Here is a 21,050-nt window from a genome sequence, read left to right as displayed (position 1 = left end):
TGGGCGCAGGGAGGTGGGGGGGAGTGCGGGGGGGCGGCGGAGGTGGGGCTGCGCGGTGCCGTGTCAGGCGCGAGTGTGAGCGATGGAGGGGCTGTGTGTGTGGGGCCTTTCCCTGAGGGAGTGAACTGCCCCCCATCCCATCGTGTGTGTGTACTTGGAGGGCTGCTGGATCGCTGCCAGGATGGCCTCTTCCCCTTGTGCCTTGGGGAGGAGCGCGGCCCAGGCCTGATTCATCCTTCTGCCTGGGCCAGTCTTCGGGCCCCCGGGGCCTAGCTCTGTCCGGGGATGGATGGAGGCTCTGTGTGCCGCCGAGCAGGGGCCCCGGACCCTGCTCCCCAGTCCCGGGCGGCGTGGGTAGACTGGCGTGCAGGAGGGCCCGGCCCGGCCCTGTGGCTCATTAAGCCTCATGGAGCCAGACCCTGGAGAGTGCAGCCGGGTGCCCTTTGCTGGCAGGGCTGAGGGCTCTCTTGCTCTGGCTGTGGGTGGGAGTCCGGGGCGGCAAGGCCAGGGTGATTTGCTCTGTGGAGTGGTGCAGCCCTCAAGACCCTGCATTGGGCTTTCCAGGGTCCCTGTTACCAAGGATGACCTCTGTAGGGGCAGCACCCAAAGGAACCACGTGGGACAAACCCATCCCTGGGTGTAGCCTTAATGGAGCGGTGCCAGGGCTGGGTCTGCTCTGGGGAGTGTTGCCTGGCTAGGTCCATTATGTGACTGGAGGGATGACACCCCACCACTGCTCCCAGCTGGCTGCATGTCTCATGGGGGTGGGGGCCACATGGGTCCATAGCAATGGTGAATAGAGAGCACTGCCGGGCGAAGGGTGGCATTTCCAGCCTGGGACGGGCCCTGCCACCCCTTCCCTGGAGGAGCAGCCAAGCAGGGGACTGGGGCAGCGGAGCAGGGCTGCCGGGCTGGAGTGAAGCAGCCAAGCCGCTCCCTGGGAGGACGGGGGATCTGAGGCCGTGCGAATGCTCCCAGCAGGCCACCCCCGGCGCGGCGGGGCCTCGCGTTGGGCTCTGAGTTTCAGTGAATGTTTTGGAAATTGACTCTGTTGAATGTCCCGAGTCTCTGGGGGGCCGGTGCTTCCTGGAGGCTCGGCCTGTGCGTGGTGCTGGCTCTGTGCGGATCAATAAATGATTCGGGGCAAAACAGGGCTGGTGCTGGTGTTTTTTGGAGCCGGTTTCAGGCCCGGAACGACCACCCCCCCAGGCAGCCGGCCTCTGGGTGGCCATAGCAAAAGCACAAGCTCCTCTCAGCATGGGCCAGCACTGCCCAGAAGCAGGCAGCCCTGGGAAGGAACGGGGAGCTCAGCCCCCTGCCCCAGCCACTGGTTGGCAGGAGCGGGGGCCGTGCGTTCGACAGGCACGGCCGAGCTCACTAACCGATGGGGCCTGCCTAGCAGTGCCCTGGGAGGTGACGGACCCTCCTCTTCCTCCCCGCTGTGGGATGTGGTGGGAGGACGTGAGAAGCAGGGCTGGCCAGTGCTCAGTCACAAGGGTGTGGGTTAAGCTGCACATGTGTCCTGTCCGCCCTGCTCAGCAATGGACCCCAAAGCTCCTGAGCCTCTCCAGCCCCTGCTGTGATCTCCCAGGGTGCTTTGCAGCGGTCAGGAGAAACAGGCAAAGCGTCTTTAGGGTGCAGCCATTGAGATGCCCGACTCCGCACACTGCCCTAGAGGGAGGGACTGTTCTACCATGGGGCAAACGGCCTTGCCCCCCCCATGCAACTTCCACTTTCTGCCTCTGGAGCTGGTGCCACATCTCCCACCCTACCCCCTGTGATCAGTGCTGACGTGGGCCAGCTGCCTGTTGGGTTTACAGGGTCCCAGGCCCCCTTCTCTGGGGGAGCCTGCACTCCTGCAAGGGAACGGCCGTTGCAGGAGGGCTGCCTGTTGGGTTCGACAGCTCCAGGTTCAGTCGCTGCGGGTTGCTGAACAAGCAGCAAGAATTCAGGCTCTCTCTCAGCTGGATTTGTGTCCTATTCAGACAGACACAGCTGGTCTCCTGGGTGAGGTGAACACATTTCCCAGGGCCCTCCCCTCAGTGGAAGAAGGTGCGACCATGTGAAATAAAACACATTGATATGGTGCCACTCGGTCCGGAGGAGCCCCCACCCCTTTAAAAATGTAAGAATCATTTTGCCAGTCTCTGAAATGCAGCCACCTCTGGGGTGGAGCACGGCAGCTGTTTCTAACTACTCACGGCGGTGCTGTATGTTAGTGTAGACCAAAAGGTAAAGCTGATGCTGGTATCTACCAAGAGGAATAAGGGAGGTGGAGTTTAATTCTCCCTGCTGGGAATTGGCCAGAACACTGCCCATGCAGCCTTTTCCTACCTTGACCTCCACCTCCAGGTACTTGTGCCCAGGGCACCTGGCTGCAGGATGCGGTGCACAAGGAGGATGCATTGCAAGCAGCCAAGCGCGGCAGTGGGAGACTGAAGCGGGACACGCTGGAGCCTTCTGCTGAGGCTACAGGTGTGACTCCTCCACGCTGCTGGTTACGGGGTGGACTCTCCCTGAGGTTGGAGGGTAATAGTGTGCTGTGGAGTCAGGGCAGAAAGGAGCAGTATCGTCTGCCTCCTGGGAGGAGCCCCCTACTTCTGTCCATACCTTTGCCCATTGTCCTCCCTGCCCAGCTGCTTGGCCTGAGAATGGGGCTGTACCAGTCATAGCTGCAGAGGGCTGGATGGAGTCTGCCCTGCTGCCAGCTGGCCCCCCACTGCCTGCCTCCTGCTCTGCCTGCCCCATCCAAGCTTCTGCCTCTGGGAGCACGAGGGACTGCAGGTGAGGTTCAGGGGCTGAGCACTCAATGCTGCGGCCAGCCCTGGGCACATCCCTGCTCCTGCCTGTGTCCCCTAGGCTCTGGAGCAGTGAGGGGGGCTGTCTGCAGGGGTGCAGGTACCAGAGCGAGATGCCCAGGTATTTCCTCCAGCACTCACTACAGGGGGCACGCGCCTGCCAGAAACAAAGCCAAGGGGAGCCCAGGTGCCGATGGGTCATGCTACCAGCCACACAGGGCCCCCCACTGAATGTACTCTGTGCCCACTTCCCCCACAGGCCAGCCCTCCTCTACCAACCTCTCCCGTGCCAGGCCCAGCCTTGCACTGGAGTACTCTATGGGGGGGGTGTCAAGTATCGGAGGGGCAGCCGTGTTAGTCTGGATCTGTTACAGCAACGAAGGGTCGTGTGGCACCTTATAGACTAACAGAAAAGTTTTGAACATGAGCTTTCGTGAGCACAGACTCACTTCATCAGATGCTGGTCTTGGAAATCTGCAGGGCCAGGTATAAATAAGCCAGAGCAAGGGTGGGGATAACAAGGTTAGCTCAGTCAGCAAGGCTGAGACTTACTATCAGCAGTTGATCTGGAGGTGTGAACACCAAGGGAGGGGAAGCTGCTTTTGTATTTAGCCAGCCATTCACAGTCTTTGTTTAAGCCTGAGCTGAGGGTGTCGAATTGGCAGATGAATTGTAGCTCAGAAATTTCTCTTTGGAGTCTGGTCCTGAAATTTTTTTGCTGTAGGATAGCTACTTTTACGTCTGCTACTGTGAGGCCTGGGAGATTGAAGTGCTCTCCTACCGGTCTATGGGGGGAGAGGCTGTGTGTGCTTGGAGAGGGGCAGGCAGGAGCCATGGCAGGAAGAGGCCATGTGTGCAAGGGAGGGGGGGCTGTGTGTGTACCGAGGGCTGTCGGGGGTTTGTGTGTAGAAGAGGGGGAGGCTGTGTGTGTGTGTGTGCACTGAGGGGTGTCAGGGGTTTGTGTGTAGAAGTGAAGGGGGGCTGTGTGTGTGTGTGTGCACTGAGGGGTGTCAGGGGTTTGTGTGTAGAAGTGAAGGGGGGCTGTGTGTGCGTGCGTGCAAGTGAAAGGGGGCTGTGTGTGCACGGAGGGGGGCGGGGGTTTGTGTGTACAAGTGAAGGGGGGCTGTGTGTGCACCAAAGGCTGTCAGGGGTTTGTGTGTAGAAGGGAAGGGGGGGCTGTGTGTGCACCGAGGGGTGTCGGGGGTTTGTGCGTGCAAGTAAAGGGGGGCTGTGTGTGCACCAAAGGCTGTCAGGGCTTTGTGTGTAGAAGGGAAGGGGGGGCTGTGTGCGCACCGAGGGGTGTCGGGGGTTTGTGCGTGCAAGTAAAGGGGGGCTGTGTGTGCACCAAAGGCTGTCAGGGGTTTGTGTGTAGAAGGGAAGGGGCGGCTGTGTGCGCGCCGAGGGGTGTCGGGGGTTTGTACGTGCAAGGGAAGGGGGGGGCTGTGTGTGCACCGACGGCTCTCGGGGGTTTGTGTGTGCACGGAGGGGTGGCGGGGGGTTGTGCGTGCAGGGGAAGGGGGGGCTGTGTGTGCACCGAGGGGTGCCGGGGGGTTGCGCGTACAAGGGAAGGGGGGGCTGTGTGTGCACGGAGGGGTGGCGGGGGCCGTGACGCGCCGAGGGGCGGGGCCAGAGCCCGCACGCCGGCACCAGCCCTCGCCACGTGGCGGGGCGGAGTCTCACGCGGCAGCCCCGCTCCCGTCCACGCGCTCCTCGCTCCCGCGGCTCCCTGACCACGTGACGCGGGCGCCCCGCCCCGCCCCTCCGCGCGGCACGTGACGCGCGACCGGCCGGAAGTGGCGTCGGGCGTCCGGGAGGCGCCGGCCGTTGCTGGGCTCCGCCGAGGCGGCCCCCGCCCCCCGCCATGCTCCCGCCCTGAGCATGGGCGCCAGCGGCTCCAAGGCCCGCGGCCTCTGGCCCTTCGCCTCCCCCGGCCCGGGCGGCGCCGCGGGACCCGGCGGGGAGCGGGAGCGGGAGCAGGCCCTGGCCCTGGCGCGGGCGCGCGGCTGCCGCAGCGCCACCCCCTTCGTCTTCACCCGCCGCGGGTAGGGGCGCGGCCGAGGGGGCGGGGCTGCCGGGGCGGGGGCGGGGCGGGGTCCCCCGCGTCCCCCCGCCCAGGCCGGTTCCGGGGCGCTGCGTCCCAGCCCGGCACGTGGGAGGCCCCGGCGCCGCCCGCAGCCTTCTCCGCCGTCCCCGACCCGCCCCGGCCCGGTCCCTGTGCGCGCCGGGGCCCAGCGCGGCAGGCGGGGAAGGGGGACCCCCGCTCTGCGGAGGGAGGGTCCTGGGCCCGGTATTGCCCCTGCCGGGGCTCGGGGCGGGACTTGCGAGGGCGCAAAACAAGAGGCTCTGCGGGGAGCGCGTCACCCCTGACCTTTGGCGCGTGTTTCCCCCGCCCGCAGCGGCAGAGCTGCCCTCGGGGGTGTCTCTGCGCAGGTCAGGTCGCGCAGGGGGCAGCCCCGTTAGTGTGGGTCTGTAACAGCGGCGAGGGGTCCTGCGGCACCTGAGAGACTAACGGGGAAGTCTTGAGCATGAGCTCTCGTGAGCACAGACTCACTTCAGCAGATGCGGAGCGAGTCTGTGCTCACGAGAGCTCCTGCTCAAAACTTTCCCGTGAGTCTCTCAGGTGCCGCAGGACGAGCGAGTCTGTGCTCGCGAGAGCTCCTGCTCAAAACTTTCCCGTCAGTCTCTCAGGTGCCGCAGGACGAGCGAGTCTGTGCTCGCGAGAGCTCCTGCTCAAAACTTTCCCGTGAGTCTCTCAGGTGCCGCAGGACGAGCGAGTCTGTGCTCGCGAGAGCTCCTGCCCAAAACTTTCCCGTGAGTCTCTCAGGTGCCGCAGGACGAGCGAGTCTGTGCTCGCGAGAGCTCCTGCCCAAAACTTTCCCGTGAGTCTCTCAGGTGCCGCAGGACGAGCGAGTCTGTGCTCGCGAGAGCTCCTGCTCAAAACTTTCCCGTCAGTCTCTCAGGTGCCGCAGGACGAGCGAGTCTGTGCTCGCGAGAGCTCCTGCTCAAAACTTTCCCGTCAGTCTCTCAGGTGCCGCAGGACGAGCGAGTCTGTGCTCGCGAGAGCTCCTGCCCAAAACTTTCCCGTCAGTCTCTCAGGTGCCGCAGGACGAGCGAGTCTGTGCTCGCGAGAGCTCCTGCCCAAAACTTTCCCGTGAGTCTCTCAGGTGCCGCAGGACGAGCGAGTCTGTGCTCGCGAGAGCTCCTGCTCAAAACTTTCCCGTCAGTCTGTAAGGTGCCGCAGGACGAGCGAGTCTGTGCTCGCGAGAGCTCCTGCTCAAAACTTTCCCGTCAGTCTCTCAGGTGCCGCAGGACGAGCGAGTCTGTGCTCGCGAGAGCTCCTGCCCAAAACTTTCCCGTCAGTCTCTCAGGTGCCGCAGGACGAGCGAGTCTGTGCTCGCGAGAGCTCCTGCTCAAAACTTTCCCGTCAGTCTCTCAGGTGCCGCAGGACGAGCGAGTCTGTGCTCGCGAGAGCTCCTGCTCAAAACTTTCCCGTCAGTCTCTCAGGTGCCGCAGGACGAGCGAGTCTGTGCTCGCGAGAGCTCCTGCTCAAAACTTTCCCGTCAGTCTCTCAGGTGCCGCAGGACGAGCGAGTCTGTGCTCGCGAGAGCTCCTGCTCAAAACTTTTCCGTGAGTCTCACAGGTGCCGCAGGACGAGCCAGTCTGTGCTCGCGAGAGCTCCTGCTCAAAACTTTCCCGTCAGTCTCTCAGGTGCCGCAGGATGAGCGAGTCTGTGCTCGCGAGAGCTCCTGCCCAAAACTTTCCCGTCAGTCTCTCAGGTGCCGCAGGACGAGCGAGTCTGTGCTCGTGAGAGCTCCTGCTCAAAACTTTCCCGTCAGTCTGTAAGGTGCCGCAGGACGAGCGAGTCTGTGCTCGCGAGAGCTCCTGCTCAAAACTTTCCCGTCAGTCTCTCAGGTGCCGCAGGACGAGCGAGTCTGTGCTCGCGAGAGCTCCTGCCCAAAACTTTCCCGTCAGTCTCTCAGGTGCCTCAGGACGAGCGAGTCTGTGCTCGCGAGAGCTCCTGCTCAAAACTTTTCCGTGAGTCTCACAGGTGCCGCAGGACGAGCGAGTCTGTGCTCGCGAGAGCTCCTGCTCAAAACTTTCCCGTCAGTCTCTCAGGTGCCGCAGGACGAGCGAGTCTGTGCTCGCGAGAGCTCCTGCTCAAAACTTTCCCGTCAGTCTCTCAGGTGCCTCAGGACGAGCGAGTCTGTGCTCGCGAGAGCTCCTGCTCAAAACTTTCCCGGCAGTCTCTCAGGTGCCGCAGGACGAGCGAGTCTGTGCTCGCGAGAGCTCCTGCTCAAAACTTTCCCGTCAGTCTCTCAGGTGCCGCAGGACGAGCGAGTCTGTGCTCGCGAGAGCTCCTGCTCAAAACTTTCCCGTCAGTCTCTCAGGTGCCGCAGGACGAGCGAGTCTGTGCTCGCGAGAGCTCCTGCTCAAAACTTTCCCGTCAGTCTCTCAGGTGCCGCAGGACGAGCGAGTCTGTGCTCGCGAGAGCTCCTGCTCAAAACTTTCCCGTTTAGTCTCAGGTGCCGCAGGACCCCTCGTTACTGTTACAGGTACGAGTGTGGCGCCCTTTTTGTAATTTGTCTCCTGTGGATTTAAAAAATGAATGCGTTTATTGCGGCTCATGTTCGGGTCTGATTTTTGAGGCGGTAGTACTGACCGTCAAGGCTGGGAGATGAGATTTTTTTTCCCCCTTGGGGAGGGAGAGTGACTGTCCAGTGACCCAGCTGCATCAAAGGGCCGAAGAAGGGTTGGGCTCCCTGCCTTATCAGTTGTCAAAGTTGGGGTGAGGAATAACCCTCCCCTCCCACCCCCATTGTCGAGGCACCTGTCACTTTGATATGCAAAGGCAGTGGTGTTCGGTGGCAGCTGGTCTTTCGGTGAGAAGCGCAGACTGCACCCACTGAGGCAAAAATATGAGATCCTGCTGATTACCTGATGGCCAAGCTTCGCTCATTGGGGCAGGTCCTATCACCAGTTTAGACTGAGGCTCCTGTCAGAGCGTTTTGCTGAGCTGTGTGTGTAGCCTTAATTCCCATCAGTAGCTGTTTGAGGCTTTTCACCAGGAACTTTTAAGCAGACTGTACTTGCCAACAAAATTCTGTCTGCCGGTTGTACCCTGTGGAGCAAACTTAGGAAGGGTAGCCATATAGTCCGACTGGGGAGCTAGCAGAGAAGGAAATAAATGTGAAGCGACAACGAATGCTTTTATGTCGGTGTCTAGGTTGGAATGGATTGCTCCATCAGACCTGTGAGTAGCACGCACTTGTTTCTTTGCCAGTTCTCAAATTATGTGGTAAATGTTGTGCCAAAGTCCTTGACTTTTGCTTTGGGTTTATTTCCTCCTCATTATCTTTTGGAGTTGGGGAGCCTTCTCTCCTAAAGGGAGAGAGGCCAGGTGCCTCTGAATCCAACGGCATAGCTGCCAAGCTATTGCTTGCGGCTGTCTGAAATTGTCACTCTGCCTTGAGTGTGAGGGGAGATGATTGTCTGGAAATTGGCATTGTGTCAGTGCCCCTCTGTCTATCCTAAATCAGTAGCTTGCATGTCTCTCCAGGCCCACAAGCCAATCTTAGGCCAAGGGAGGTGCAGGATTTGCAGAGGACGGAAACTGCAATTCAGTAACAACCCAAAAGTCTGCAGTTGGGCCATTTTTTTAGACGTGGCTTCAATCCAGAAAGGAGGCTGTGCTACCCATCCTGCCGCTGTTTTGAAGAATTGTGTGGCTGCGTTAGAGGTATTGCTGTGCTGGTTATGTTAGTAAGTATCAGAGAGGTAGCTGTGTTAGCCTGTATCTTCAAAAACAACAGGCAGCTCCCGTGGCACCTTGCAGACTAGCAGATATTTTGGAGCATAAGCTTTCGTGGGCAGAGACCCGCCTTGTCAGGTGCATGAGTGGCCACTCGCGCATCTGATGAAGCAGGTCTTTACCCACAAAAGCTTATGCTCCAAAGTATCTGTTGGTCTGTAAGGTGCCACGGAGTTGCCTGTCGGTTATGTTCGTGCCCTGGATAGGGAGCATGAGATAGCGATGCTGTTGCTGTCGTTCATGTCACTGGAGGACTTTAGATACATGTGGATCATCTGTATGAATCTTGGCACACTTGATATCTGTGTGTGTGCGCGTGGGTGGAGTGGTGGGATTTACATTAGGTCATATGTGCCGTCTTGGTGCTATGTGGTGAAATTGGTTCAGTCCCCTCGAGAAAGGGGGAACTTCAAACATATCACAAGGTGAGATGAGGGGGAAGTTGCAGCTGAATTAGTTCCAGAGCCTTTTACCACCAAGTTCTCGGCGGATCTATCAGTCGTCATCCAAGTTGGTTATTGCCTGATGATTTTGTGATTCGTGTGAAATAAATAGGTGGTCGCACTTTGGCTCCAAGCAAAGAGTTGTTTACATCCTAAATATTGGATCCATGTGCCTTGACTACATTGCTAGCAGATAAGCCAGGAACTGCATAGACCAGAAATTCTGAAGTCATCTAGTGACTTATTTTCCCCTTTAGCTGCAGGAGTCTCTCTCAGGGTAAGAGAGTGCTCTTAAACTTGCAGGGTCCCCATTTAGTGAGCTTAACTTGTTTCATGCTTGATCCTGAGCGTGCTCTCTGTTCGCTGCTCAGGCATAGTTAGCTCTAAGTTAATATGAGATCTGATCCTTAGTGCTGAACAGTTCTCCAGCTTGGCAACAACCTGAGCTTGCGCGTCCAAGCGTGAAACTATTCTGGTAGCCATCTCGCCCTTGAGCGCTGCAGATCTGCCCCGTGTGCGTGAACCAGAGCGGGGAAGTGTGCTCGGCGCTGATTTTTACCATGGCTCCGTAGGTCTGTGTTTAACGGCTCAGAATTGGGTCTGTGCAAAGCAGCCCTTGCTGTGTGAGTTGATAGCAAACCTTGTCTCTGTATGCAGAATGCGAGGGAGTAGCAGCAGTTTTTCTGCTCCTGCCTCACCCCTGCTTTGCTCAGGCTCCTGTGATCAAGGGGAGTGCAATCTCCATGGCCCACTTAGTCCCCTTTCTCTCTGCTGAGCCTGTCTCTTTCATGCGGTGGGGGGGGGCAGGGCAGATCGACAGCCACAGCAGCTGCAGGCATTTCCCTTGAAACTGGAGTACCGTGTGCATGTAATGCCAGTTGTCTGACTAGCTTTATGAGAGACTCCAGCCCCGCGAGGCACTGCACTGGGGCCAGCTCCTTGTTTCACGGTTGCTGAACAGCTGTCCGATGGAAAGGACTCCTGGCTGCTGAGCTCAGCTGACAGGCTCCATATCCAGTTTCCCAGCCTCTTGGTACCCAGCCCGCCAGTGTGGGATACCTAAGGCAGCTGAGGTCTGCCAGCCCACTCCTGCCCTCTTCCCAAAGCGTTTGCCTGGCGTTGTGGGGAGGGTTCGTTGATGGCTGGTCCCCCCCAGTCTCTTACATGGCCCTCTGCTGGTTCCGCTGCAGCTCCATGTACTACGATGAGGACGGGGATCTTGCGCACGAATTTTACGAGGAGACCATTGTCACCAAGAATGGGAGGAAGCGGGCCAAACTGAGACGTATCCACAAGAACCTGATCCCTCAGGTAACGTGCTGGGAAGTGGACGCGGCCCTTCCGGAGCCCCGATCGGCAACCTAGTGATACACCGGGGTTGCTTCGTGGTCGCTAACCCATGGGGAGCCTGGGATTTGTGCCAGCTCTGAGCCCCTGGAAGTTTCGTGGTAGCTCCCTGCTGTCCTGCCTGCACATGCTAAGGGGAAAGCTTTTGCCCAGCTTTCTCTTTCTGCTGAGAGCTCCTGATGAGAAGGGTGTGGGCACCCCATCCTGCTGCTCAGGCCTCTGTTCTGCAGCAGGACCGGTAAGATTGAGCAGAGGGTGCCGAAGTACTGGGTGGCTTTAAAATCCTGCACGATTAAGTGCCTGGCTCAGCTCTCTCAGCGCTGGCTCATCGATGTGGGAGAGCTGGGGTGAGAGAAATGACTTTTAAATACCCGTTAACAGTTTTGAACGATAGTTTCCAGATGGCAAGCCCTGAGGACGCTCAGGCAGTGATGTACCCTGTAGAGTCACTTGATGGCGCCAATCTGGCACAAACCCCAAACACAGTGTGCTGCTCCGGGACTTAATGAACCAGCACAGTGCATAAAAACCATGCGTACGCTAGTCTCAGGAAGTCCTTGCTTTTGGAAGGCAACGGTCTGACCTTAAAACTGAACACGAGCACCGTGCTCTGTGACTTACAGAATTAACACTCGGCATTGATCTCAGAGACCTTAATTTTGAAACCTGCCAGTCAGGCCCTAGGAGTTGTTACTGTGCTTTATAAACTGTAGAGAGAATAACCATTCTGAACTCTGACGAAAGAACAATAAGGCTGGGGGAGAGAATCGGATATGGGAGTGGACCAGAGATTCTACTCATCAGGTGTTGGTTATAGTTGGACAGGGTTTCAGGGGGTTTCAATTGAGGCATGCTGAAGCAGGCGTTAGGGTAGAGGAAATGCCATGCTGACGTAACAATACGTCCTCGAGATCAGTGTTTCTTAAACATTGGGAGCCCTGGGAACACCAAACAGTAATACTGCTCCTGTGGAACACTTGCGAACGTTTTCTTTAAAATAAATACAGAAATAAAAATTGTCAGGCCGAAGACACCAAGCAGCAGCATACACAGCAGAAACAAACCGCAGGAATTTAATCAGGTATCAGAGCAGTGCAGATGTGACACGGTATCTGGTTTTACTGCCAGCAAATAGAGCCCATCAGTGTTGATCAAGAGAGTGCCAGGCGCGTGCAGCGCACCTGCAAGGTGTTCAGGGAGCATCAGTGTTCCATGGAACCCGGTCTAAGAAATGCTGGTCTGGCTCGGTGGCAAGGAGTCCGTTGTCACCATCTGACAGGTCCTGGGAAAGGAGAGTTTGGGGGCCAGTACCTGTGGGCAGCGGGCAGCTGTCCGTTGCACAGTCACCGCTTGGTGATGCCTTGCTTGGCTTTCTCAGGGGACAGACTGAATGGGCTGTGGGAAGAGAGCCACCTTTTTCCTCCTTGAGGGATTCCTCTGGGCCATGGAGCGAGACACGCGGAGGAGATGTAGTTTGCACCACTGCTCCCTGTGCTGTGCCTGTTTTGGGGACGGGAGGCTTTGTTCTGCAGGACTGTCGGTCTGGCACCTTTCCTGAGCGCTAAAAGAGACCTCTGCCTGGTTGTGGCTTTTTGTGGGGAGTGTTACAGATAATCCCCTTTTCTGTGGCCAGTTCTAAGGCTTTTGTATGTAGTGATGAAGGTCTTGTTGGACAAAACTCATTGGTTGCGTTTGTGCTGTACCCGCATGAGATGGTGCCACTTTCTGGCCAGCTGCTGCCTTGTGACGGAACAGTCAGTATTATCCTGAACCAAGCAAGGCCCTTTAACTGAAGGCCCCAACTCAAGGTATTCCCTAGCTGCTTTGTTTGGTGTTCCACCAGAAGCATTATCGCCGGGCTGCAGATGCAGAAATGTTAGCCCAAAGGTGAAGTGACATCTGTTTGCATAGGCGAAACGCTAGTCCACCTTCCTGGCCTCTTGTCAGTCTTGCGGGGATTGCTCTGGTTCAGTCTAGTTCTGATTCTTCTGTGAAACTTGAGCCCCGAACCCACAAACGTGCATCTTCTTGGCCTATAGGCCCTGAAGCTACTTTGCTTTCTGCTCTGTTTGTAATGTGAGGCTGCTCCCAGCAGAGCATAGGGCTCAAGAGTTCTGCCGTTGCTGGCACAGACGCTTGTTGCCTTCCGCGTCACTCCTTGGCCCGAACGCTTGCTTGCTTGTGCACAGGGGACTTTGTTCTTGTCTGCTTCTCGGTCGCTTAGGGGCTCTCTTTGCCACCCTTTCCGCTGGCTTTGAGTGCTGGTGAGTTAAAGGTGCCAGACTAACAGCCCTGGTCCTTCTAGTGATGGTTTGTGGGAGTCTGGGCGGTGGCAGGCGAAGCTGCTTCTCCCCCACTCTCGTGGCTCTGTTGTTCAGTCCCGTCGTGCTTGGTGTCATAAGCTCAGAGCACTTCAGTCAGCCTTCCAGGGGCTAGTTCGAGCATGGAATCCAGTGTCCTTTGCCTGCCTGCTGCTCAGAGTGCCAACCAGCAGGTCAATTATGAGGGTTTAATGGACTCTTGTCTGTTAAGAACTGGACTCGGACACAAGCTCTGTTGTCTGCGTCCATCTGGCGTGACTTGCAGAGCCTGGGTGCTTTGTTTGCAGGCCTTTTCGTAGGACTCGGCTCTGGCCAGTGTCTCTCCTGCCTCACCAGCCTCCTTGCTCTCTTTTCAGGGGATAGTGAAACTGGAGCACCCTCGCATTCATGTGGACTTCCCCGTTATCATTTGTGAGGTCTGAGCTGCGGGGGAGCGCCAGCTGCTGCATCAGTGCATTGGGCCTGCCCAGCCTTACTGTACCTAATGTCGTCACCCAAGGCTGCCTTGTGTCCCGGCACCACCGTGGACTGCGAGCACAGACACGCACGCTCTTGACTTTGGAGCTGGAGCGGTGCAGAACCACCCAGGGCTCCGCTCACAGACAAGACGTGGGACCTGGTGTAGCAGCGGCTTAATGCCACGATTGAGTCAGAAGGGTTAAATCCTCATGAGTGCCCTCCGATGTTTGGGTGGATGCTTGAACTGCCCGGGACACCTGCGTCGGAGGGTTTAAAGGGAGAGCCGGCCTGCACCTGTTGTTGAACAAAATCCCCGCTTCTCAGGTACCTGCCCGAGGTAGAGTGGAGGTCAGGTAATGCCCCCTGTGGGGCTAGCGACAGCCCCCTCGTGCCCCTGTCCTACCACGTGGTGATGAATGGAAGAGTAGAGGTGTAGTTTATCCTTTGTGGGGGGTTGATTTGGCAGTGCTGCCCCCCCACCCCCCAAGTTGCTCTGGGAGCAGAGGGTAAATGGGGCGGTCTGAGGTGGAGTGAGTCTTGAGAACCCCACAGAAGTGGGAGCCTCATGAAGGGAGGAGACCAGACTTCACTGCATCCAACCTCCGTCTCCTCTCTTCTAGCCCCTCCCGTGCACAGCTTTGTTTTGCACTTCCCAAGAGTATGGCTGAGCTGGTCCCCCGAAGCCTTTCGTGGGGCCCTAATGGGTAGGTCCAGTCCTCTCCGAAAATCCATTAGCCAAGCACGGTGCAGCCCGAGCAGCTGGCTCTTTTCAGCCAGAACAATGGACGCTGCTAGCAGCAGCCCTGGTGTTCAGTGCTGGGCGACAGCTGGCAGCCCACGGGGACGCAGGCAGCTTCGCACAGCAGGGCTCATCCTGCCTCTTGTAGCCTGTCTGCCTGGGTTGAGCAGCACCCTTCCGTCCCCTGAAGCTCAAGGGTGCTGGAGGGTGGGCCACTGGGTGCGACCTCTTGTGTGAGCACTGCTGTTTGTTTTGGGGCTCAGTCCCCCTCAGGCCATAGCCCGGGGTGGCTTTCGCCTGTTGCTCAGTTGTCCTCTGGTGCTGGCCTCGTGCCCCAGCTGTGTGTAGCTCTGAGAGTCCCCAGGTAGGAATGAAGCGTCAGCGTATACGCTCTAAAACAATCAGTTGGTGGGTCTCGGAAATCTCCCTGCAGATATGAGCACCCGGGTTCTTCCTCCGTGCTCGTTCCTCTCTCTCCCCCGGGGGCTAGAAGGGGTGCATCGCACTTGAATGGAAGGGTCTCTCCCCACTGCCCAAAACACGGGGCTGGTGGGGCAGCCCCTGGGCTCCTGGTGGCAGTGCTGGACCTGTGCATTGATGCGTCTGCTGCTTCATCCCTGCGTCCTTGTTCGAAGGACTGAGTGTGAGCTGACCGCTGCCGAGCTGGGACGAGCCTACCCCATCCCATGGTCCTTCGGCACCAGGTTAAATGAGAAGGGCACAGTGAGCCTGCCCTAGGCAGGACTTCAGGGGTCCTTCCTGCCACCCACCCCTCCAGGACCTCCTCTGAAGCTTTAAAACTGGGTCAAGATGCGGCTTCTGCTGCAGTCAGCTTTTTAGAGACATCTCATCGCCCCTCCCAGAGCATATCATTTACTTTCTGAGCACGTCAGACGTTTGCTACCTCGAATTTTAATTTAAGCTGCTGGTGCAAAGCAGCTAGCAGGATCCGTGCGTCTGTATCGGCTGTATCCATCTCCACGCCCCTGAGAGTGATTCAAAGGTCTGGGTGCCATTCTGACAGGCTTCAAGTAGTTAGCAATAGCAGTGCTGTCAGACTCTGTAGCACGGTCTCCCCTTAACCTCGGATTCCACCTTCTCCCCCGATTGCTCTCTCTAGTGCCTGGAGCGAAACTATGACCCCGAGGGACCAAAGGCTCAAGGTCCCCTCTTCTGGCTGGCACGGCAGTTGGCTTCAGCAGACAGCATGCCTGTTACAGCTCCAGAGAGCTGTGTGGTGCCGAGCCTTTCCCCTACATCGCTGTTCTTCCACCTACTCAGAAATATTCTTCTGTTCCCGGCCATTCTCTGTCGGGTGAGTCGAGTTCATCTCGCAGATCTTGAAAGCGGCACATCTCTGGGGGCAGAGGTGGGTGGAGGATGCTGTCTCCAGCAAAGGAGGGGGGTCGAGCTGTGTGAGGTCAGCTCAACCTCCTGAGTGTGGGGAGGTGTAGCTCTGAAAACTGCCCCCTTTCAGCTGCTTTTGGGAGGGTTGTAGGAGACAGCTTGGGCTGGGAACCCGCCTCTGACTTCTCTTGATGAAGGTAATAGGTCGCAGGAGACCCCCCACCCCATGTGGAGAGCAGTATTGGTTGGGTTCTGTGTGAGTCGGATGGACTCTAGCACCAGGGATGTCCGGAGGGGTTTGATATGGAGGAGAGCGCAGAGGGAGATGGCTTCTGCAGACATGAGAACCGCCAGTGCATATCTTATCCCCCGCCCGGAGCAGAGCTTGGGGGGTGCCACCTCCCTTGTGCTATGGCAGGCGTGGTGCTGTTTGCAAATGTAGGATCGGGCTCCTTGGCCTGGCGCTGGGCAGGTTTGGGGCAGCAGAGTTAGAGCCCCCTGTTGAATTCCAGGCTGGCCTAGGGCAGCATTCTGAGCCGTGCCGGGTGGGGCTGGCCTCGAGCTCAGCCAGCTCCGTGCCCGGGGTCGCTGAGGAGCGAGTGCACGGGGTAGTTCAGCCGCCTCCTCGGCAGAAGTCGGCACCGAAGGAAAGCCGCTGTGTTTCCTGCTGGTTTTGAGGGTGGGGTTGGCGCCCTCGTGTGCCGAGCTCGCCCTTCGGCGCGTCGCAGCCCCGAGCAGCGGGAGCAGCGGCTCGACTCTGGGAGGAGAGGAGTTCCGCTGGCCCTGCTTCCCGCACTGGAGAGCTTTGGCAGAGGAAGCCATGGCCCCCCGTGCACACGCGTTTGTGTTACAAACCCTTTCTGTGGGCAGGGGTTACCACGGCACAGTGAGTCTCGCTCTTGAGAGGCACCCAGCCAACGCTGCAAGGCACCGGCTATGTCTGCACTGCAATTAAAAACCACTGGCTGGTGACTGGGGCTCAGAGGGTGCAGGCTGAGGGCTGATTGTGCCTGTGGATAGTCAGGTCTGGGCTCTAGGACCCTGTGAGACAGGAGGGTCTGAGTCTGAACGTCTACACCACAGTTCAATAGCCCCAGAGCCCAAGTCAGCTGGCGCAGGCCAGCTGTGATGTCTAACTGCAGCGCAGCCGTCCCACTGCGCCGAGCGCGGCATCTCTTCCTTGGTCTGGCCGCAGTGTAGTACTCTTGGCCGCCTGGCTCCTGAGTAGGGGAAGTGCACAGAGCACCCTCCGCTCGGCAAAGCTCCCCAGGAGCCTGAACCCACTTGGCCGTCCTTCGCGTGCGATGCGACAGCACACCCGGAACAACCCAAAAGGAGCCGTCCCCCGAGGAGGGAGTCGATCTGCCTGGCTTCTGGGGCAAGGGCAGCAGGCTCTCTGAGGTGGTCTGCTCTTCCTCCCCCACTTCTTCCTAGCCTGGCTAGCCCGCTGGGGGTGGGGCCGGGTGCTCAGTCTGCACAGGTTCCAGAACCCCAACCCAGCTCTGGTCCCCTGGAGCCTCGGACGAGGCGGATCCCTGGGAGCAGCTGAAGGGATATTTAAAATGTGAAGGTGATTGTAGATAGGATCTATGTCCCCTGTATTGTTGGAGCAAGCAAAAAAAGTGGGTTTCTTTTCAATTTTTTTTTAAGACTTCTTTCTGTGCAACTTTGTGCTGTCGTGTGGCTGTGTAGAATTGTACCCACCAACACTATTCTTCGGGCTCCTCTAGCGAATGGATAGGAATCACCAGTCCAGACACGTACAATGTTTATGATGCTCCTGCCTCGGCCTTTGAGTGCAGCTGTCTGATTTTTGTTAAATTTCAATAAAACTCTTTCTCGATCCCAAATGGTCAATGGCTGTCGTATTTCTGGAGGGTGGTTTAGTAACTGATCTCGCCACCTCTCTATTCAATGGACACGTTAGTGCTAACATGATGGCAAACTGCAGGCTCTCCCTGCACGTGGCCCATGGAGCAGCCCCTCTAGGTCTACTCAGGCCTTACCTGATTCTTTCCCCTCTGGTTGTACTGACACAAGGAAGGCCTCTTCTGAAGTGTGCCCAGACAGGACCTGCCGCTGAGGGCTGTGAATACCTCAGGATCTGAGCTCCTAGAGGAAGAAAATGCCGTGGATCTGTCTCTTCGTAAACCGATTCGTAGACAGAACAGCCGTGGTGGCTTTGGCCGCTGTTCCTGGGGTCCCTCCAAACTTGTCCGAACTTACCTCCAGCTAATCGAGCTTATCCCCCTTAATCACACAACTGCTGTCAGCTGATGGAAGGAGAGGACGCACAGCTGCTCTGCAGGACTAGTGAATGCTGAGATCACATTTGACCACTGCCCTTGAGATCAGGTATGTAGTACCTGAACACGCTCACGTCTCCTAGTATTGCTACGTAGGCCATTCAGATGCCCCGTGGGGCTACGGTTTGTGGTACAGAACACATGGACGTTAGCTGCAGGGGCTTCCTGAGTGCTGACCCTTGGGTTATGTGATGCAGAAGTTTATTTACATCATGGTGGTCTTGGTTGTGATCTAGAGGTTCTAAAAGGTGAGCGATCCCCTTGCAGCTATTGGAGAAGGGAGTGGGCAAATCCTTCATGGAGTTGAAGAATTACCTCGCAAGGATTAATGCAGCGAGCGGTGGGAATTTGTTGGCCCTGACACCACAGTTGTAGTTGCAACTGGAGTTCCGATGATCATCAATCATGTTAGTGTGTTTTACTTCCCAAGGGCCAGTCAAGAATTGTCAGGAGCTGTAAAAACACATAAGAGGAGGCAGCTCCTTCCCCAGAGAGCTTGTGATCTAGACGAGACACACACAAAGTGGAGGGACCGGCCATGGGATCAATGTGATGTTGGCAAAGGTTGCTGTGTTCCATGACGTTTTTTTGGTTGGTTCAGACAGGAGTCTGACTCATTCCCACTTTTGACTTGTGATTGGAACAACCTCGAAGTATAACTTTCTCTTAAATTATAGACTTGGGGTAGAAAACAAATTTCCCTAGAGTTTCATGAGCTCTGGAGAAGTAGTTTTTAAATGCCAACCCCTCAAATTGTCCAAGACCAGAATGATGTCTCACGACTTTTCCATGACCTCTCATGCATAGGCGCTGCAAAACCACAAAGTCTTGGGCACATCTGCCTGCCTGCATTCCTGCTGAGGGCAAAATTGGTGTTGGAACAAATGAATCTAAACTCATTGCAATCCAATCTGTAGCCACTGAGATGCAATGTGTAGATTTCCTTGTGGCTTGATGTGCTTCAAAGTTAAACTCTAAATTGTGCTTTGACCTTTTGCATTTCAGTACAAGCTGTTAGAATGTAAGGGGCACAATTTTATGATCTGTTGTTTGCCTAATTAGGATTAGGTGACACTGCTTTTTGCAGGGGAAAGGTTTCCAAGTGCGATTTGTGCATTCGGACGTTAGTGTCTGTGGTTTATGCGTTCTTTATCTGCGAAAGACCAGATTTGCATGAAAGCTTTTATATGCCTCTGCGAGAAATTGTGCTGGGTGGAAATGGGTGGTTCAGACTGTCTGTTTGCCTGTTACGAGATTAGAGCTGTGGTTGTCCGAGTGCTGAATGTTTGGTGTGGCGAGGGAATGAATGTGGGCTTCAGGGCAGCATCTGAATTATTTATGTGACAGAGGTTTGGGTTTTGTGCGTAAGAGAGAGTCTTGCTTCAGAATACCCTCAGCAACCTTAACTAAAGTTAACTTTCCCTTTAGGGGCTGGTGTGCGCTGGTTTTACTGGTTAAAACCTGCATTTTATTATGTGCTTTTTAGTTGTTGGGGGTTTTGTTGTTTTTTTTTTTGCCGACACGATTGTAGTAGTTAGGTATAAAGGTGCCTTGTGCAGCGTAGTTCTGCTGCCTGACCTGGAGTAAGTTATGTCAGTGTGAGTACTCTTCTGCCGTTAGAAATGCATCCGCACGAGGCCCGGGCCTGTGCTGTGCATTTCTGTTGGCTGCGGTGAAGAGCTGTGTTCCCTGACCAACTCTGCCAGCACAAGTGCCCCGTGCTGATGCGGTCATACCATAGGACTGCCCTTTCGTTCCTGGAGGTAGATGTAATACACTGGTACAAAGTGCAGCTTTGCTGGTAGAAGCCGCAGCCGCGCCAGGAAGGCTTGGCTGGAGTAACGCACCGCAGCGCAGGCCTACGCTAGCAGCGTGCTGCTCCGGCTGGGATTTGTTGCTTTAGCTGTGTTGAGTGTTAGAGAAGCCCTAAGAAATGAACTCGCTGTATGTGAACAGTGAGTGTATTGAGTGTGTCAGTGCGGATTAGAGGAGACCGAGAGATCAATCCATCAGAGGAGGTGCTGGTCCAGAAAGCGTCTCAGCGCCGCTCCGGGAGGTGGCCTCGTGCGGGTGGCCTTTGTTCCCCAGCCCGCTGGATGCTGGAATGAACACCGTGTCCCTTTCTGCGCTGCATCCTGCCTTCTCCCCTGAACAGCCGAAAGGCTTGTAAATAGCTTCCTGCTGCACCACAGCACTCATCCTTTCCTGAGTACTGGCCTGGTCCCGAGAAGCAAACGAGCCGCTGACGAGCCTGCTAACAAGTACGAAAATCCTGTCAGAGTCTTGGCTGCCTGACGTGCAAGCATCTCGGTAGCAGCAGTTGTTGGACGCCGCTTGTCCTGGCAGCTTTGCTTGTTGGGATCTGGCTTGGGAGGGGAAAGTGGAAACGGCTTGCAAGCTGCTAATTGGAATGAGAAATGTCCCAGGAGTCCAGGCCTCAGCAATCAACGTGGGTTCCTCCTCTCCGGTTTTCCCCCACGGCCTGGAGAAGTGGGGAAGAGTCGAAAGCTCTGCTAGCAAAACGGAATTGCAAAGGGGCCTGGCTCTGGTTCACGCTACTACCTTTGCCTTCCTTAGCACCGGTTTACCTCTGACGCTGTGTGCGGCTGGGAGAGAGGTGACCCCGCCGTTGGAGGCTGAGGACTGCCCCAGAAGCCAACAAAAGCAGGGCATCTAGACTGGGCGTGACCCCTTGTGAATTAAGGGTCCCCAGTTTTGTGGAACTCAATAAGCTTCTCACCAGCAGTAGCTTCCTGGGGCATGTGACTTGCCCCAGGGCAGACGGAAGAGCCCCGCTGTCAGGAACGGTCCCATGCTGGTCCTTGGCTAGCAGCCTGAGGAGGACTGACCGGAGCTGAGATCCGGCAGAGGTGTGCAGCTTGAGGGAGGATGGGCAAGAGAAGCCTGCAAAGCAGCAGGAGTAACTTACAGGTGAGGTGCTGCCCCAAGGTAATGGGGCACGGCTCCTGCGGGCTAAGCTCACACAGGAGCGGTTGGTGCGAGGGGGAAAGATGCATGGGGTCAGTGCTGGGCTTCCTAGCAACAGCCCCTGCAAAGACGGTTCGGCCGGGGTCAGACTGCATGCCTGGGGCTGTAAACAGCAGCCAGCCATGAGCAGATGCCCTGCTCCGTCTCAGCCGTCTCTCCTGGGTGGGAGAGGTCACGGAGGCGGCTGGATTCCTGGCCTGGCAGACCAGTCCTCTGGTTTCTCTCCAGAGCAGATTGCCCGTGCTGAGTGCAGGGTGGTTAACCCCACCGGCAGACTGGCCCTGGCTGGGCTGGTTGAGAAGCGGTGCGTTATAGTAGCCTGGGGGCCGTGGTGCTCAGTACGGGTGCAGTAAGGGTCCCGGCCCCAAAGCCTGGAATTGCGATAGACCAGGGAAGAGCGACAAGTTCAGCCTGGCTCAGGCTTTGGCTTTCCAGGTGAGCCCAGGCTGGTCGGGGCTGGCCGAGCACATCTGTGGTGATTCTGACCCTGGCA

The 21,050-nt window shown here is 57.0% G+C and overlaps 1 protein-coding gene across 1 annotated transcript; it reads left to right on the top strand.

The window, feature by feature from the left end:
• Positions 1–4,570: 4,570 nt before the first annotated feature.
• On the top strand, positions 4,571–17,143 carry TUSC2 (tumor suppressor 2, mitochondrial calcium regulator). The gene is made up of 3 exons (XM_075005779.1): positions 4,571–4,840; positions 10,241–10,361; positions 13,075–17,143. The coding sequence occupies exons 1-3, from the start codon at positions 4,677–4,679 to the stop codon at positions 13,138–13,140; spliced, it is 351 nt and encodes a 116-aa protein (XP_074861880.1). The 5' UTR covers positions 4,571–4,676; the 3' UTR covers positions 13,141–17,143.
• The last annotated feature ends 3,907 nt before the right edge of the window (positions 17,144–21,050 follow it).

Source organism: Carettochelys insculpta, chromosome 11 (genome assembly GCF_033958435.1).
Source record: "Carettochelys insculpta isolate YL-2023 chromosome 11, ASM3395843v1, whole genome shotgun sequence".
In the NCBI taxonomy this organism is placed as follows: Eukaryota; Metazoa; Chordata; order Testudines; family Carettochelyidae; genus Carettochelys; species Carettochelys insculpta.
The sequence above is the reverse complement of the archived record's forward strand: the minus strand, read 5'-3'. Positions and strand labels throughout refer to the sequence as shown.

Coding starts and splice junctions, on each gene's coding strand:
- TUSC2 (XM_075005779.1), top strand. CDS start 4,677: ATGGGCGCCAGCGGCTCCAAGGCCCGCGGCCTCTGGCCCTTCGCCTCC. Junction 4,841..10,240: donor TTCGTCTTCACCCGCCGCGG/GTAGGGGCGCGG, acceptor GTTCCGCTGCAG/CTCCATGTACTACGATGAGG. Junction 10,362..13,074: donor ACAAGAACCTGATCCCTCAG/GTAACGTGCTGG, acceptor CTCTCTTTTCAG/GGGATAGTGAAACTGGAGCA.